The sequence below is a fragment of the Geotrypetes seraphini genome, chromosome 15 (assembly GCF_902459505.1).
Source record: "Geotrypetes seraphini chromosome 15, aGeoSer1.1, whole genome shotgun sequence".
NCBI classification, from domain to species: domain Eukaryota; kingdom Metazoa; phylum Chordata; class Amphibia; order Gymnophiona; family Dermophiidae; genus Geotrypetes; species Geotrypetes seraphini.
Window position 1 is genome coordinate 71,792,607 of NC_047098.1, and position 12,372 is coordinate 71,804,978.

Sequence of the window (12,372 nt, forward strand, 5' to 3'; positions counted from 1 at the left end):
GCTAAGGCGAGTGCCTTCGCCGCGCGCTGAATGGCTGCGTGCCGTTGGCTTGCTTCCTTTTATGGAGGAGCCCGGACGCTAGCTGCTGATGCGGTGGGGGTGGGCGGAGCTACTCTCACCGCTGCCCCGATGTTCCTTTTACCTTCTCCTTCTCTCCCTGGGCTTGTTCCGCCTTCTCAGCACTTCGATTTACTCTCCCTCACCTCTCCGCTCCTTCTTTCCTGCCTCGTGTAGCTGCACCCGTTGGCATGCCTCCTTTTATGGAGGAGCCCGGACGCTAGCTGCTGACGTGGTGGGGGTGGGTGGAGCTACTCTCGCTGCTGCCCCAATGTTCCTTTTACCTGCTCCTTCTCTCCCTGCGCTTGTTCCGCCTTCTTAGTGCTTCAATTTACTCTCCCTCGCCTCTCCGCGCCTTCTTTCCTGTCCAGATAAACCGCGGTATTCACAGTTGACTCGAAGAAAATTGGGCCCACTATTTGTGTTTCTGACACTGCACACCAAATACCAATTTTCTGGTCATGAAGTGGTGTTTCGTGTGTTAAGTGAGGATTTTAAGTGGACCAGTACCTCATATTCTGGGAATTTACGTGACCTGATAAATGAAACCAAGCTTCATCCATCATGAGGTACAATGATGGGTCCAAATGTCCATCAGCAATTGTAGTTAGCAACTATGTACAGTAATTTATGTGTTTAGCTTTGTCAGGCTTTTTCAGTTCCTGCACACATGTTATTCGGTACGGTTTGAGGTTCAGAGATTTCAACACTCGCTGGCACGTCGTTCATGAAACGGCAACTTGCAGAGAGAGTCTTCAAGTTGATTTTCGGGGGCTAATTGCAGTCCACTGATGCCTCGATTTTTTCATATTTGTGACAAAGCTGGTTTGACGCTGTTTCCAAATCAGACACGTTTTGCTGGTGGTTTGTTCATGGTGAAGGCCTCTTGTGTTTCCTTAATCAATCCGCTTCACACATAGCCTTCCACAATAACTTTTCGCTGTTCCAGGGAGAACACCATCTTTCTGGCACCGGTATTAGAGGCGGGCTACTTTTCCATGGCCCACCCTGTATAATACTCAAGCATCTATCTTAGTCAGTGGCACCTTTTCCAGTTTTTTCTCTCCCAAGAGAGACACAGCACAAGGATGCCCTTTATCTCCACTTTTATTTAATTTGGCTCTTGAGCCATTAGAGTAAATTCTTACATCAAAGGTGTATCTCACTACAAGGGGAATCGTATAAACTTTCTATCTTAGACTCTACCTCACTTACTCAACTGTATTAATTTCTTTTCTAAAATCTCAGGCTATAAAATTAACTGGAATAAATCTGCTATTATGCCTCTTATCCCATATGTTCTGAAACGTCACATCTCAGAATTTCCACTTCAGTGGGAACCAAAGAAAATTAATCCTAGGACAAGCAGGCAGCATATTCTCACATGTGGGTGACATCATCCACAGAACCCAGTACGGACAGTGATAAAAGTGTATGGCCATTTTAAGTTTTTAGAAACTTCGCAACTGCCCATTCCCGCTGGTTTTTGCAGCCCAAATGCATAACCTTGCATTTCTTAGCATCTTAGCTGCCAAATTTCAGACCATTCTTCCAGCTTCGCCAGGTCTTTCTTCATGTTGTTCACACCATTCAGCGTGTCTACTCTATTGCAGATTTTTGTATCATACACAAAGAGGCAAATCTTACCCGACAATCCTTCAGCAATATCATTTATAAAAATGTTAAAAGAAACAGACCCTTGAGACATACCACTTTTCTCAGAGTGATCTCCATTGATCACTACCCTCTGTCGCCTTCCACTCAACCAGTTTTTGACCCAGCCCATCACTTTGGGACCCATCCCGAGGGCACTCAGATTATTTATTAGATGTCTGTGTGGAACACCATCAAAGGCTTTGCTAAAATCTAAATAAACCACATCTAGCACACATCCTCTATCCTGTCCTGGCTGGATAACTACATAAATAGAGCCAGTCTGACCTACGGCACTTTCCGAAAATCAATTAAAACCGTTCTATTTGACAAATTCATCTCCTAAACAGAAGCCTCTCCACTCACAATGATATATTCTTCCTCTATCTACCTCGATGTAATTTACTGTCCTCTACCTATTTCTTATGTAACCCTCACTTCTTGCATTCTGTAATTCGCTGATTGTCCAGCCTTCTTCGAATGTGAACCGCCTAGAAGTCTTTTGACTATGGCAGTATAGAAGAATAAAGTTATTATTATTATCCAATTCTCTGGTCACCCAGTCAAAGAAATTGATCAGATTTGTCTGGCAAGACCTACCCCTAGTGAATCCACGTTGCCTCCAGTCCTGTAATCCACAGGATTCTAGAAACTTGAACATTCTCTGTTTTAAAAGTGTTTCCATTAATTTGCGTACCATAGAAATGAGACTTACCAGCCTGTAATTTCCTACTTCTTCCTTACTTCCACTTTTGTGGAGAGGGACCACATCCGCCCTTCTCCAGTCCTCCGGTACCACTCCTGACTGTAGAGACTCATTGAAAAGGTCAGTCAGCAGAGCTACCAGAACTACCCTAAGTTCCTTCAACACCCTCGGATGTACACCATCCAGCCCTATCGCTTTGTCTACCTTTATTTTAGCAATTCTGAGAAGTGATTTTTTAAAAATCATTAAATAAGACCTATGCTTCTGAAAATTTCCTAGTTTGGTATAACACTAAATTTTGAACTTTTTTTTTTTTTTTTTTTTTTTTTTTGCAATTGTTTTTTTATGATAAGAAAAAAACAGCACAGCAAAACATCAGGAGGTGGCTTTGTTAACGTGAACTCTTTAAAGAAGAATGGCAATCAAAGAATATGTGGTCAGTTCACCACCTAATACTTGATGGTAACCCTATAAATGATGGAACTATATTCTGTATACGATATATTTCCTTTATCTCTAACTGTTTGGAAAAATTATAAAACTGGATCAAAAAGGTTGTGTGTTCATTAATTATTTTTGCTGATATGCTAAACTTTTCTGGCTTAACTCAACATCTCTTAATGGGGTAGTAAGAAAGCCTCCATGATTATACAAAAAAACTAGTCTTATAGCCCGTTACATTAACGGGTGCTAGAATATATGTCTGTCTCTCTTTCTTTCTGTCTCTCTCTTTCCTTGGCTGTCCACCACCACCTCTTGCCTGCTCCCCCTGTCCATTAGTAGCCCTCCTCCCTTCCTTTTACCTCCCCTGTGTCCACCACCACCCCTTCACTGCTCCCCCTGTCCAGTAGCAGCCCTTCTCCCTTTGTTTTACCTCCCCCCTGTCCAGAAGCACCTCTTCCCTGCTCCCCCTGTCCAGCAGTAGGCCTCCCTTCCTGTTTCCTCCCCCCTGTCCAGCAGCACCTCTTTCATGCTCTCCCTGTCCAGCAGCACCCCTTACCTGCTCCCCCTATCCAGCATCCGACTTCATCACAGCTCATCTGCCTGCACACGTGGACAGCCGCCTCAAGACGCCGCGGCCTGCACATGCCGACAGCTGCCCTACGCACCTCAATCCGACAGCCGCCTCAAGTCGCCCTGGTACTGGCCCGCTTCCGGCATCACTGCCACCATCCATGCTGGGCGGGAAGGTGGGCTCCATGAGAGGCCTGTGGGGCCGAACTGGTCAGCATGGCTGGTGCTCGGTAGGAGGAGTCCTGGTATCTTCTGGCGCGCATGCGCACTCTTGCCGGCCACGGACATACAGATCAGGGATCACGGAACATGCCGGTAAGAGTGCGCATGCGCGCTTAGGGTTTTATTATAGTAGATATAAGAATTTACTATCCAATATAACAGGGTTTCTGAGCTGAATTTGAATTCATATAACTTTGACTAGAGTGAATTTTGGACTTAATTTAACCTGACCTACTGTGTGAGATTCAATATACCAATCAAGTTTTTTCATTATAGGCGCTCTGACAATTAAGTTCATGAACTTGCGACCGTGCGCTTACATTGGCAGCACTGTACAAACAGCTCAATAAGGTTTCATAACCTTGGTATATCAGTGTCTCAAAGCTGTGCTCGTGTCAACATGTGGTGGTGTCTTGCTGAGTGGTGGTCATTATTGTGTGTTTGTGTGCTGTCGCGAGAATGTTGGAGCTTGAATTAGAACAACAAACAAACATTAAATTTCTTGTTAAACTTGGCAAGAGTGGAAAAGAAATTAGGGACATATTAGTCCAAGTTTATGGGGATAATGGCATGAAAAGAACGGCAGTGTACAAATGGATTAAATTTTTTTTCTGAGGGGAGAGAAAGTGTCACCAATGAAGAGAGGTCAGGGCGGCCAGTAATGAGCAGAACTGACTAAACCATTGTAAAAATTCATTGGATTGTGCATCAAAATCATTGACTGACTGTGAGAAACAGGAAAATCTTAACTAAAAATCTTGGCATGAGAAAGGTGTGCGCAAAAATGGTTCCTAATGGCTCTTGCTTCACGACAATGCATCAGCTGACACTACACTATCTGTGCGGGTGTTTTTTGCCAATAAACAAATAACTTTATTGGGACACCCTCCCTCCTCGCCTGATCTGGCCCCCAATGACTTTGTTCTTTACCTAAAGATAAAGGAAAGGAAGACATTTTGATGATAAAGGTAATATAAGTCAACAGCTCTGATGGCCATTCCAGAATTGCTTTGAAGGGTGGACTAGGCACTGGCGTTGGTGCATAGCTTCCCTAGGGGAGTACTTTGCAGGTGACCTTAGTGATATTCAGCAATGAGGTATGTAGCACTTTTTTTTTAGGATAGGTTCATAGAAACATGATGGCAGATAAAGGCCAGACCTTGTACATAAAACTTACTGGGCTCCAGATAAAACTGCTAGAATTCTTCCTCTCTACACCTCCAAAGAACCCGATACACTTGCTCATCTTTTATTCCATTCTTCCAACTTACAAATCTTCTGGAAATCTATTTGGAACAGAATTACCAACTTCTTGGATATTGATAAATCAATATCTTTTTCATACAAGACACTTATTTTACATTAATCTAATCCGGATATTAATATTCTTGATAATCAAAGAAAGCTCTTTAATATTCTGCTTGCTAATATCAGGAAATTATTGCAATTAAAAATCACATATTATTTAGCTTTTACAAAGTCTGGGCATCTCTTGATAATTTTGTAGCAAAACCCAAATAATATAAACTTTATTCACATTCCAATCTCTTACTGTTTGTTGCTCACAGCTTGTATAAGCATTCATGTTCAAGCATATATGTATTTATACTGTTAAATGTTTTTGTGTATACATTGTTTTTGTTCATTTAAAATCCAATAAAATATCTTGGGGGGAAAAAACCATATGTGAAATCAGCTTAGATTTGAGTTTGGTGTCCAGTAGGTCAGACAACCCTAGTATCAGTGCCAGTTTTAACAGTAAGGGCTCCTTTTACTAAATGGCGCTAGAGGTTTTTAGCGTGGGCCAGTGAGGTAAATACACTGACACTCAAGGAATTCGTATGAGCATAAGAGCATTTACATCAACGGCCCACGCTAAAAACTTCTACCACTGTTTAGTTAAAACCAGCCTACATTTTGTGATACAACTTGTATTTCTCAAGGATGGCCACCAAATCATTATTGCAAACCCCATGTGTCTTTCAGATGTGGTAACAATTTGTGGTCACCTTGAGTGTGAGCCCAGGTGCTCATATGAAGGAGAGTTTCGACAACATGTGGTGTCTTAATATTTCTTCTTTTGGCAGGGACAGTGGGGATGATATTAACCTTGCTTCATGCGCAGAAGGTGTGTGTTTGTCGGGCGGTTTGTCGAACTGTAGCTGCGAGTTTCAGGTTGATGGTAAGAAATTATGCATTTAGCAAACTCCAAGTAAATATTTTGGATTTGAATTTTAGATTTGCTTCTAACTCTTCCAAATCTAATCATAAAAACATAAAAATGCGTCTTACTGGGTCAGACCAATGGTCCATCTAGCCCAGTAGCCCGTTCTCACAGTGACCAATCCAGGTCACTAGTAACTGGCCAAAACCCAAACAGTAGCAACATTCCATTCAAGGAAAATTAGCATATATTAATGGAATTTAATAAACATTATAGAACACTAGTCTTTAAGCCCGTTACATTAACGGGTGCTAGAACATATGTGTGTGTGTCTGCCTTTATTTCTTTCTCTCTCTCTCCTTAGCCGCTTTTTTTCTTTCTGCCTTTCTTTTTCCTTGGCTGTCCATCACCACCCCTTGCCTGCTCCCCCTGTCCATTTTCCCTTCCTTTTACCTCCCCTGTGTCCACCACCACCCCTTCACTGCTCTCCTTATGCAGCAGCAGCCCTTGTCCCTTTGTTTTACCTCCCCCCTGTCCAGCAGCACCTCTTTCCTTCTCCCCTTGTCCAACATTAGTCCTCCGTTCCTTTTCTTCAACCCCCTGTCCATCAGCATCTCTTTCGTTCTCCCCCTGTCCAACGGGTGCTAGAGTAGACGACTGGGGTTTTTTTTCCTTTCGCTCTCTGTGCTTGGATGCTGTCTGTCTGTCATTCTTTCTGTCTGTGTCTCTGTCTTGCGCCCTGCCTGCCTGTATTTCTCCATTGCGCCATGCCTGCCTATCTCTCTGTGGCCCCCTTCTCTTCCCCGGCATGATTGGTGTGTGCCCCCAGCACACCCTTCCCCCCAAAGCAGCCCCGTTTCCCAATGCCCCTACCCCCTTTTGTGCCATGCCTGCCTGCTCCGTGGCCCCCTTCTATTTCCCCCCTATGATTGCTGTCTGGCCCAGCAAACCCCTCACCCCAAAGCAGCCCCCTTTCCCTCTCCCCTTGTTGAGCCATGGCTGCCTGCTCTGTGATCCCCTGCCCATGATTGCTGTGTACCCCCAGCACACCCCTACCCCCAAAGCAGCCCCTTTCCCTCTCCCCCTGCTTGCCTGCCATGCCTGCCTGCTCCCTGTGCATCAGCATCAGCATTTCCCTCCCCTTCACCTGTTCCTTCGTAGCAGCATGGAGATAAAACGGCTCCCTTAGTTCTTTGCTGGATTTTTTTTTTAAGTTTAAAGATGCCTACGCGGCTCCTCTCACGATCCGGCCTGCGTCGGAAGCCTTCTCTGACACAGGCCGGGATCGTGAGAGGAGCCACGGTGGCAGTTTTAAACTTAAAAAAAAAATCCAGCGAAGAACTAAGGGAGCCGTTTTCAAAGCCGCCCCCGCAGCTCCTCTCATGAGCTGCACTTATATTATGTCGGAAGATGAGAGAGGAGTCGCGGTGGCAGATTTGAAATGAAAATAATTTATGCGGCCAGCCGGCTCCCTCGAAACCCTCCTCCCCCCCCTTTCCCTTCCCGCGGTCCGTCTGGCTGCGGTGCGGCCTGTGGAGGTGAACGGCTGGTGACGTATTAGCGCGCATGCGCACTCCTTCGGCCACACGCAAATAGCAATGCGCATGCACGGCTAGCTCTTTATTATATTAGATAAACCACATTGTGCTCAATAGGGCCATTTACTAACTATGCACTTCACTTAAATGTAACACATTAAATTTTCAGCAACTGGTTAACATATGTTAGTAAATGAAGACCTAACTTTGTACGTGAGACAATGGAGGTTACATGAGTAGCTTAGCATCACAAGGATCAATGAGTGGGAGTTGAAGGATTTGTACCCTGGCTTCTCTGGCTCTTAGGGCTCCTTTTACAAAGGCATGCTAGCGGTTTAACACGCGTAATACCGCACGCTAAACCGCCGGCCGCGCTAGCTGCTACCGCCTCCTCTTGAGCAGCGGTAGTTTTTAGGCCAGCACGGGGGTTAGCATGTGATGAAAAGTCACACGCGTTAACCCCGCTAGTGCGTCTTGATAAAAGGAGCCCTTAGTCTGCTGCTAGGCTACTTCTTCACACTAGGGCTTTCTGGGCAAAAGATCGTATCAGGTGTTTAAGGATGACATCTTCTCCTTTTCTTGGAAAAATTATTGCGGGGTTCCCCAGGGTTTCCCCTCTTTCCCCTTCTTTGTTCAATATTTATCTAGCTTCCTTGGGAAATCTGCTGCAAAACTTAGTTTAAGTTTTTTATCTGTACAGACGATATTACTATAGTCATCCCACTTACTAGTCTGTCTCCTGAATTTATTAATCTCCTTACATCCACTATAAATCAGATTGAGCTTTGGATGACAGCTTTTAAATTGAAATTAAGGAAAAAGCTAAATTTTTTCTAGCAACACCTAATGACAAGCTCAAAGAAACGATGATACAGGTACAATGGTACCTTGGTTTACGAGCATAATTCGTTCCAGAAGCATGCTCGTAAACCAAAATACTCGTATATCAAAGCGAGTTTCCCCATAGGAAATAATGGAAACTCACTTTGATACGTTCCCACCCCTCGAGGTCAGCGGCGCTGCTCTATCCCCCCCTCCATGAGAACTGGCATTGCTCCCCATGATCCAGCATCCCCCCCCCCCCCCCCGCTGCGACCTGAAGTCCCCCAGACCCACCTGAACACGCTTCTTACTTTCATCCGGCACCGGCATATCCTGTGCGTTGGTGTCGGTGCCCAAAGATCGGCCTCCTCTTCTGTGCTGGGCCTTGAGCATCATAAGAACATAAGAATTGCCGCTGCTGGGTCAGACCAGTGGTCCATCACGCCTAGCAGTCCGTTCACGCGGCAGCCCCCAGGTCAAAGACCAGTACCCTAACTGAGATTAGCCCTACCAGCGCACTTCTTGTTCAGCAGGAACCTGTCCAACCCTGTCTTGAATCATGGCCTGCGAGTTCACGCTCTCTCCAAGATCTCGGAGAGAACGTGAATTCGCAGGCCTTGAGCATGCGCAGATGCTCAAGGCCCAGCACAGAAGAGGAGGCTGATCTTCGGGTACCGGCACCAACGCACAGGACATGCCGGTGCCGAGGCCAGATGAAAGTAAGAAGTGGGTTCGGGTGGGTCTGGGGGACTTCAGGTCACGGCGGGGGGGGGGGGGGTGCTCATAAATCGAGGCATGCTCAGTTTCGGAGGCGCCGATTTTGCGAATGTTTGCAAAACACTCGCAAACCGGTGCACTCGTAAACCGAGGTACCACTGTAAATGGGTTGGATTATAAGATAGAACAATCTATAAAAATATTGGGGATAACGTTGGATAAACATCTTACATTGGAAAATCATACTAATTTTATGACTAAGAAATGTTTCTCGGTGCTCTGGAAACTTTGCATCATTAAGAAGTACTTTGACGAAACCTCTTCTTGACTGTTGGTGCAATCTTCCATTTTAAGTATTCTTGACTACTGTAATTTCGTGTATCTAGGGGCCCCTATGAAAATTTTAAAGAGATTGAGAGTGGTTCAGAATTCTGCGGTCCGCCTCATTTACGGTCTAAAAAAATGGCAACATGTCACTCCTTTCTACCTGAAATTACACTGGTTGCCGGTGGAGCTTAGAGTGTTGTTCAAGTTTTCATGCGTCTGTTACAAAGCAGTGTTCGGTCTGTCACCAGGTTACTTATTTCTCACTTTTCATAGAGTCATTCAAATAGAAACACACGGAGAGTGCAGTTATTTACATATCCCTCTGTAAAATCTTGCCATTGCAAGAAATCCCTTGATAGAGCCTTTTCTTTTCTGGCTGCCAAACACATGGCTCGGTAAAATGATGTTAGAAGCTTCTTCGTATTTAGATTTTAGGAAATTGTTAGACTTTTAATTAATGTTTTTCTTTTAACTTAATTATGTTTTTTATCACTTTATCACTTGCATTTTTATCTATATGGTATGCTTTTTATTCTTATGCATTATTGAAATGTATTTATAGCTCCTTATTTTGATGGAATTGTATGTATTGTTTCCTGTGTTGTGAGCCGCTTAGAGCCTCCCCGTTATGGCGGCATACAAATAAATTATTATTATTATTATATCACACAGCTCGGTGGTAGTTCTGTTACAGGGGAGTGAAGGGGTCCTTTGGGATTAATAGAACCAGGGTTAGCACTCTGATACTACTAGCCTTCATTCAAAATTATCCAAAGATGTTTTCTTCTGATTTTAAAATCAGTATATCTGATCAGGTCATTGCCATGAGAGCTGTTTAGCTAGAAGCCATGCACCAAGAAGGAACCCTGTAATTTTAGACCTTAAATCCAGCCACTGCTTTCTCAGCATTCCTGGCAAACCAGGGAAATTGAAGGTCAACCGATCAATCTGAGTTGGCCTTAGGTGGCTTCTGAGACCGGGCGTCCTATACAGAATCTGGCCCTGAATATATTTCAGGGAGGTGAAAACTTCTTAAGGTTGATAATGAGTAAAATGAGTTAGCCACTAGAGAATGAGCCCCGCCAAAACGGTGACCAAAAAAAAAAGGTCACTGCGAGATCAGGGACAAGGCTAATCATTCACCATGGAGCGGTGAATGATTAGCACGCGTGGTGAACAAGCGTTCGATCCGGCAGCTCCCTTTCTCCCGCCGGCCATGCATCTCCCTCCCTCCCCCCTTTTCCCTTACCTTTTCTTGTTGAAACTGGCGATTTCTATAAGGCTATGAGCTGTATTACAGCTGGAGCCTTAAAGTTGCGTCACGTTGCCTGCTGGAAAAATCTCCTCTGACGCAACTTCCTGTTTCCGGTTGCATCGGAGGAGACTTTTCTAGCAGGCAATCTGATGCGACTTCAAGGCTTCGGCTGTAATACAGAGCATAGCCTTATACAAATTGCCAGTTTTGCCACAAGAGAAGGTAAGAGGGAGGGAGGGAGAGAAATGCACGGCTGGCCAGCGGGAGGGAGCTTCTGGACCGTGGGGGGATGGAGAGGAGAAGACGCTGAAGACGGGAACGGGGCGGTGAAAGGGACAGCAGGGACGGTGACGGGGCGGTGGAGGGGACAGCAGAGACGGGGACGGGGCGGTGAAAGGGATGGCGGGAATGGGGCAGTGAAGAAGATGGTGGTCCGGGGACAGGGCAGTGGCGGGGACAGAAATTTTCCCCTTGTCATTCTCTATTAGCCACCTTCCAAGTTTAATAATTTCTTGTTTCTTGACTGGTGTCCATCACAAGGATCTAGATCGATTACAATACTGTAGTTAAATACAGTAAAAGTAAAAGAACAGAAAGTAATCTAAAATATTTGAGGGGAAAAGACATATAGTGAGTGCAGGGGAATGGAAAATAAGTTGAAATAAAGAAGACAAAAGGAAGAGGTGGGTAAGTAGAATGAGGGAAGGGAGTCTCTTCAAATTTTTCATCATAATGTGTTAATCTTCACCAAGTGCATCTAGAAATAAGAAGGTTTTGAGTTTGAACTTGAATGAAGTTAAGGATGATTCTTGTCTGAGTGGTTGGAATTGTGATCCACAGTGTCGGAGCCATAATGGGGAATATTGATTTGCATGTGGTGGTGCTTAATCAAGGATTGACAATGAATGTATATTGCAACCAAGATTGAATCAAACATAACTGCTAGTTTATGATTGATTATGAAGGAGTGTAACCTACACACAAGCGACAGGTACAGCTTTGTCTGCCTTCTCGGGCAGACTGGATAGATGTTGAAGGTCTTTATCTACCATCGTCTACTGTGTTACTGAATAACACTGTCAAGCAAATCATCTCTATAAAATTTAAGACATGAAATGAGTTAAAATAGAACATTTGAATGGCTTATCAAATCATTTAAATATACTGTATATATATATTTTTTATTGTCGTTAGAAATGTATAAACCTCAGAAGTGCCTACTGTCTGTTGGTCCTGATGTGTTGTACGCTGGTACTGTTCCTGTTCCATACGGCAGACCCAGGGACCCTTCCACAGGTGATCTCTTTGCTCATGTTCCTTTGGAGAACTTCCTTCAGACCCTGGAATCTCCAGCTACCAACCATTTAACAGGTGTGTACTTTAATTTATCTGTTAGCAGATTAGAGTCTTCTTCTTCCTTCTAGTGTTCTCCCACTGTGGCATAACCTGATGTCAAGCAGGCTTTAATTCCTCCCTTGTCTTTACCACTGCCCATTTCATGTGTCCTAAGCATGCATTAATTCAGGCTTTGATAAGTTTTTATTAAACCTTGGAGCCTGCAGTTGAGACCTCTCTTGGTTCTCTTTCTCCACCCATCCAATACTGTCCACAGTTAATTTTTTTGGGGAGAGGGGGTAGGCAATGAGAGGAGAATCCACTCCTTGATTAGCAATAGTTTTTTAAGAAACTGTTTTACTAAGGCTCTTCTCCTATTCTGTATCTGTGAGCAAAGAAACTTCAGTAAATCAGTTCCAGAAGTCAGCAGTCTTCCTTCCCAAAATACTAGGTTCTGTGGTGGCCACAATAGACGTGGTTCTCTGGGTGAAAGCTCTCATGCGTCCTCTCCAAAATGCATTGTTATTGCGTTGGTGCCCTCAGACGGACTCTTTGCAGATGC

At 44.4% G+C, this 12,372-nt stretch overlaps 1 protein-coding gene across 3 annotated transcripts in view; it reads left to right on the top strand.

The window, feature by feature from the left end:
* The window catches only part of SH2B2 (SH2B adaptor protein 2), an 84,210-nt gene that overhangs the window by 61,694 nt on the left and 10,144 nt on the right, over window positions 1–12,372 (top strand). For 2 of the 3 annotated variants that reach the window (XM_033922573.1, XM_033922571.1), the window contains exons 5-6: window positions 5,740–5,834; window positions 11,670–11,846. In XM_033922573.1, coding sequence (XP_033778464.1) covers window positions 5,740–5,834; window positions 11,670–11,846 — 272 coding nt within the window. The remainder of the gene's footprint in view (window positions 1–5,739; window positions 5,835–11,669; window positions 11,847–12,372) is intronic. The other variant, XM_033922572.1, reaches the window with a different exon arrangement.